Source organism: Miniopterus natalensis, chromosome 7 (assembly GCF_054644295.1).
Source record: "Miniopterus natalensis isolate mMinNat1 chromosome 7, mMinNat1.hap1, whole genome shotgun sequence".
Taxonomy (NCBI): Eukaryota; Metazoa; Chordata; class Mammalia; order Chiroptera; family Miniopteridae; genus Miniopterus; species Miniopterus natalensis.
Genome location: NC_142087.1, coordinates 23,236,308 through 23,242,307, shown reverse-complemented (window position 1 = coordinate 23,242,307; position 6,000 = coordinate 23,236,308). Strand labels below are relative to the sequence as shown.

Here is a 6,000-nt window from a genome sequence, read left to right as displayed (position 1 = left end):
CCCATGACAGCTTCGACACTGTGCCTCCCAACGTGACTGTTATTTATTGCTCCGAGAGCCTCCAGAGGACAGTGTACGTCAGAGTTCTCAGCACAGTGTATGGCACATAATAAGTGTCCAAAAATGATTGATTTGTTATTTTTTAAGACACCGCATACCTACTTTAGAAAGAATTCTTAGTCTTAATCCATGACATTTGTACGCAGGGTATAAGATAGAGAAAGAAAAGATTAACATTTGACTCATTTCGATACCTTTGTTTTTCTGAAGACTTGTAATGAAGTTGAAACAAATTAAGAAACAAGTTAAGAAATCTCTACTTTTCAGAGAGATTCAGTGAAATATCTACGGATAAAATCTTATGATATCTGGGGTTTGCTTCCAAGTTATCTGGTGGAAATGGGAGTAAATGGGCAGGGAAATAGATGAAAAACACTGGCTATGAATTGATAATATTTGAAGCTGGTGATAGATGCATGTTGGTTCATTATACTATTCTCTACGTTACTGTATGTTTAAAATTTTCCATTATAAAATTTTTTAAGTGGATGGACTAGAAATAATTTTTTATTTCTAAGCAGTTGGGCTGCTGTCAGCTCAAAGCTGAGTTCCTCCACAAGAATTGCCTTCAGCTGAATAGTCTTGCCCAAGGTAATGCCCTTCCCCACACCTAACTTGCATCCACGACTGGTTGGTGGTGGGGAGAACGTAAAGCCCTGGCTCCCACATTTTGCAATAACTCTCAAAGACCATGTCAGTTGCATAGCTCCCCATGGAATTGACTAAGGCCTTTGTTAGGGAATCACAGTTCGACTTCTCCCTTTCCAACCCTGTTCACTTTCTCCAACCTAGATATTGTACCATTGCATGTGGTCTCGGTGGTGTGCTGGTAAATGTTTAACAGCTGGATTTCCAGATCCCTAATTTGTAGTGTTTGCCATTTTCCATGGTGTAAATATTTGCAGCATGGCCAATTTTTTGCTACCAATGTGATGTCATCGAATACAGAATTGGAAAGAGATGAGCACAATTGGTTCTTGTGACAAAGTGCAAGCCAGCACCAGCCTCTCTTGCCAATTTTCCTCAATGAAATTCTTAAATGCAAATTTCTACTCCCGTCTGTTTTAAAAAAGAATACCCCAAACTAAATTGACATAAAACCACCAATTATTTTTTATTTCATCCATTTTGGTATTTTGTTTATTAAATAAACTAACATTTCACAGGCAGAATGAAATGCAATTGGTCACCTCAAATGTTTTAGTGAAACACACACACACAGACATATACACACACACCACAACACCATTAGACAACATACCACAAAAATTGCTTAGAAACATTTAAAATACAGACTCCTTTTAATTTCCTAAACATTACACGGCTGCAAAGGGCCTGAGAAAACAGACTTCAAATATGTTGTTCTTATTGAGACCAGTAAAATTGCCAAGAAATCATTAGATAAGCTTAAAATACAATTGTTATCATTGCTTTAAATAAAAAAATATATTTGAGTGAAGGTTTCAACATCAGAGCTTTAGGTCAGAGTAGGTCACTTATATTTGCTATCTCTGAAGAAAAATAGGGGACCATTGCATGTTTGAAGAGCTGTTAAGAGTCTCACCCTATTCAAGAGCTGTTGTTGGAATAAATAAATAATCAAAGGTTGAAGATTTTTTTAAGGGGTAGAAGAAAAGTAAAGAAACAAGATTCCACATTCAATGGAACAAGATGATGAAAGGGAAGGGAACATTTTGTAGGAAATGATACAGAGAAGAATTAGAGAAGGAATAATTTATTCAAGTGAATGGTGGTTATTCTTCAATATTGGAAAAGGAGATACCTGGAAAATGGGAACAAAATGTCCAATTGAGTAGAAAAGGTTGGAATAATTGGTTTTACTTTAGTAGTATAAATAACCTTAACTATAAACAAAAAATTGGAACTAAACTTCTGTTATGTTGTTAGAGCCAACTGGTCTACCAAAACAAAAGCTCCAATAATGGTTCTCAAATTATGACATGGATTAGAATCCCTGGGAGGGCTGATGAAAATGTAGATTCCTATCACTATTCTGATTCAGTGGAAGGCTGGTGTGGGAACCAGGGATCTGCATTTTATCAAGCTTCTTGGTAAATTCTGAAGCCTGTGGTCTCTGTTGGACCAAAATTTGATGAAAGGCAATCCAGCCAAATATCCATGATACTGCAGTTCCATGATAAGATTAGAAATGTGTCCATGCCATTTCAGTATGCAAATGATCCTCCTTACAGATATCAGTCTGGATCCTTTATCTGCAGCTTCCCTGAAGATCATATTTAGGATGACACCTTCCATCTATCTATCAACCAGATTCTCATCTCTCTACCTTTATACTTTTACTTGCTGTGTGTGTGTGTGTGTGTGTGTGTGCCTGTTTGCAAATAAGAAGGTTGGGGCACATAACATTATAGTTCTGTTAGAAAATTCTCTTTCTCAAAAGAACCAACCAAAGGATCCTGTAGGCTCTGTTACACTTATGGAAGCTCAATAATCCCTATTGAATTAAAATCATGGTCTCACTAACGTAGCAGCAGAAGACAAATTCTCATTATTCACAATCACACTCTTAACCAACCTCATTCTATATCTCCTTATGTTACCAGCCCAGTGAGACCTGGATCCCTCTTAATATGCTCAGGAAGCATTCCACTTGGATTATAGTTGTTCTTCTTATAAATGTATATTCAACACAGACTCTGACAGAGATAGGTCTTTTATTTTGTACATGAGAAAGTAATTAATTGCCCTAGAACTCTTGGATCTTGATGAAGAGAGTAATCTCCCCTCGCCTCCCATGCCAAGTGGTTAATTAGTTTTCTATCATGAGTTAACTGAAGAGCCTCCATGAAAGTAATAATGATAGTAATTCCTGCTCACAGACACCCCTCTAGAGGCTTAAAACTCAAAATGTGGATGTGATCACAGACACCCAGAATGGAAGGGGGTGCTTATTGCTTGCTATACCCTAGGAAGGCCCAGACATGCTGCTGCCTTCTTTGTCTCCTGTTTCTTTTCTTATGCATTTTGGAAAATTAACTAGGATTAATTTCATTTAAATGCACATTTTCAAAAGAAAATACCTACATGTCATCATTGTCTTTCTATGTTTATACAACATATATTTCCTTTGCACAAGTAATGCTGTATTGGTTCATTGAGAAGAACTGAAATTTAGTTATCAAGTTCAGTCATTGGATGGGGCAACTGCATTTTCAGAACTCACTTTCTCTCCTTTTAAGCTAATAGTACTTAAAAATTGTTCACGAGGAATATTATAATACTTAAAAATATTCATGATCACTTTTTAATTGTTGTACCTACTAGGGGTTATAATTTCCAAGAACTTACCATGGAGATCACCCTTACCCTTTAATAAGCTTTGAGTGTCAGGGCACATTGCTCCATCCAACACTGGAGCTTCGGGTTGAGTTTCTATCTCAGTGCACAGCATGAAAGCTTGGGTCCATCTGTGTCACACAAAGTCAAACCTCTCTTGAAGTGATTTGTTTATAGTGTCATTTGATGGAGTGGAATGTTCTGTAACTCATTCAAACTATTACAGAAGCTTTCCTAAAAGGTCACCACTGCTCTTTAGAGTTTCCAAATCTGGGCACCATCTGGGAGCTTGTTAAAGATAAGGTTTTCCACTGGCTTTTTCCATACCAACTAGATCCAATTAGCAAAGGGGTACTATTCCAGAGAAGTCTGTGTTCAGAGACAGAAAGAGAGAGAGAGAGAGCGCGCGAATGAGGGCTGAAGTAAATTATAGTTAGTTGCCAATAGTGTGCAAGTTCACTTTGCACCAATTTAAGTGCATTTGGCAGATGACAGCACTATTTAATGTTAATAGGCCTAAGTGGGGGTGTCAGTTTTGAGAATGTTGAATATTTGCTTTTAGATAGTTTTGAACCAATTCTTCAAGTGTAGTCTTGGGAGTCAACTCTAAAGAAAATTGAATCTCACCATTTACTTAAAATTCAATAGGAAAATGTCAACTCATTCCTTAAAGTCATAGAGATTATACATGCTAAACATTCACTCTGCATGGCACCAAAAATGTTCAAATTCTTCTAACTTCACGATTTTAGTCTAGGTCTTAACTTGGCTGGTGCTTGCTGTCTACCCACTTCCTTATGAAACAAACATCTTGAATTTTCCAAACCTCAAAAGCTCAGCTGTAAAACTGTAGGAGACCAGCAAGAGAAAAAGGAAAGTTTCCTTCAAAGACGTCTCTAGGCGCTGCTGGCCAGTTCTGCTCTCTCCCTCAAAACACTAACTATGGCTTTTGACACTTGTCCTTGGAAAAAGTCCAAATGTGGCAAATGGTAGAAGCAACATTTCTTTACCTTCCTGCCTGGAACTTCCTGTGATACACGAGTTCTAGCTGGTGCTTTCATGCGGGAACAAGGAGGTCCACTGCTGCCCACCACCCTGGCCCGTGTCTGCTGATGGGGTAAGTAAACACACAGTGAGATCTACGGACTTAAAAAGCAAAACCCTCTCATTTGGCTGGAATTCCTGAAAGGGTCTGGACCAAAGAGGCTGCACAGTAGCAGCTAAAACACAGGCTCACTGCCATTACAAACATTCTGAGAAGTGTGTGTGTGTGTGTGTGTGTGTGTGTGTGTGGTGTGTAGCAGGATACTTGGAAGAAGAGAAACTGAAATCTGAAACTGTATTTGTCTCTGCAGTCCTGAGTTGGAGACACGAAGGACCCAACAACATCTCCCCCAGTTCAACGAAGCTGGGTTCAAAATCCAAGCTGTCCTTGGAACGGGAGAGAAATCCACTTATATTCTTTTTGAGGCAAAGGGATAATCTTTCTGGCAAAGTCTTTAGGCTCCATCCAGGACCTGGAGACTTAGTCGTCGAGTTCAAAGCTGGTCTCGTCGTAGAGCTCGGGGCGCGCCGACTTCCTGTTCCGCGAGTATTTGAGTTGCAGGAGGTCACCCATCTCATCCAGGGCGGCCAGCACCTGCAGAGACATTGCCCCCGTTAGTTATCTTTAACCCCGGGGGCTCTGCTCTCCAGCTCCTCACAGAGAGCCACCCTCTTCTTTTGCCAGCTGCTTTGGTTTTAAAGAAAAGAAGAGAAATGCAGATCATTAAGGTGTGGCGTAGAAGGCATCCCTAGAGGAATGTTAGGTGCTAATGAACTGACTTGAAATTCTTTCATAGTCTGCCTCCACATTATGAATCTTTCACTTATTTTGGTGGAATGAAGAAAAGAAGAAAAGCATCTGACCCATGCTTACCCTTCAGCTTTATTTTAAAGATTAATGATTTATAGATGAATTTGTGGAAGGAAAAGATAAGGTTGTGGATTACGTTTGAATGATATCTTCATGACACAGCAAATCAACCTGACCAAGAGCAAAATGGGCCACTGTGGGAGCTAATTAGTACCCCCGTGCTTACCCCCCACCTTCACCCGACCTCTCCGTCCCCCAGTTTTAAACACACTTCTCTGTGTTCCATAGAATAATATACTTTAAAACCACACGGGACCAAGAACTCATCTGTTCCAGTTCTCTTAATTCAGGCAGGTAAATATATCCCCAGGTTTACAAATGAAACAACTAAGATCCAGAATATACAAAAGGCAGTTTTTACTTTTAGTATATCATGAATCCTACGGTATTGGACATGGCTTTTTACTCTCTTTTGAGCCTATTTTTCTTACCTTGTCAAATGAGGAGGAAGACAATATAAGGCCTAATGCTCCGAAAAAGGTAAAATGGGGCTTATGGACTTCCCCTTTGTAGAAGTCATTCCCACTCTCATCTATCACTCATTCATATATAAGAAATGAACATATATTATTTAATATATAATAACTCATTTCCACCTTCATGCTCCTGCAGTCATCTATACTTCCTTTCCAAGATTAATTTATCTTGTCTAGTATTGTCATTAGTTGCTTATTTATTAGTATCTCCTCTTAGACTTTTTGCTCCAG

At 38.9% G+C, this 6,000-nt stretch overlaps 1 protein-coding gene across 1 annotated transcript in view; it reads right to left on the bottom strand.

Moving 5' to 3' along the window:
• Positions 1–1,226: 1,226 nt before the first annotated feature.
• SPTLC3 (serine palmitoyltransferase long chain base subunit 3) overlaps positions 1,227–6,000 on the bottom strand; it is a 108,494-nt gene continuing 103,720 nt past the window's right edge. Inside the window, exon 12 of the mRNA XM_087818873.1 lies at positions 1,227–5,017. Within this exon, the coding sequence (XP_087674999.1) occupies positions 4,904–5,017 (114 nt within the window). The 3' untranslated portion in view covers positions 1,227–4,903. The remainder of the gene's footprint in view (positions 5,018–6,000) is intronic.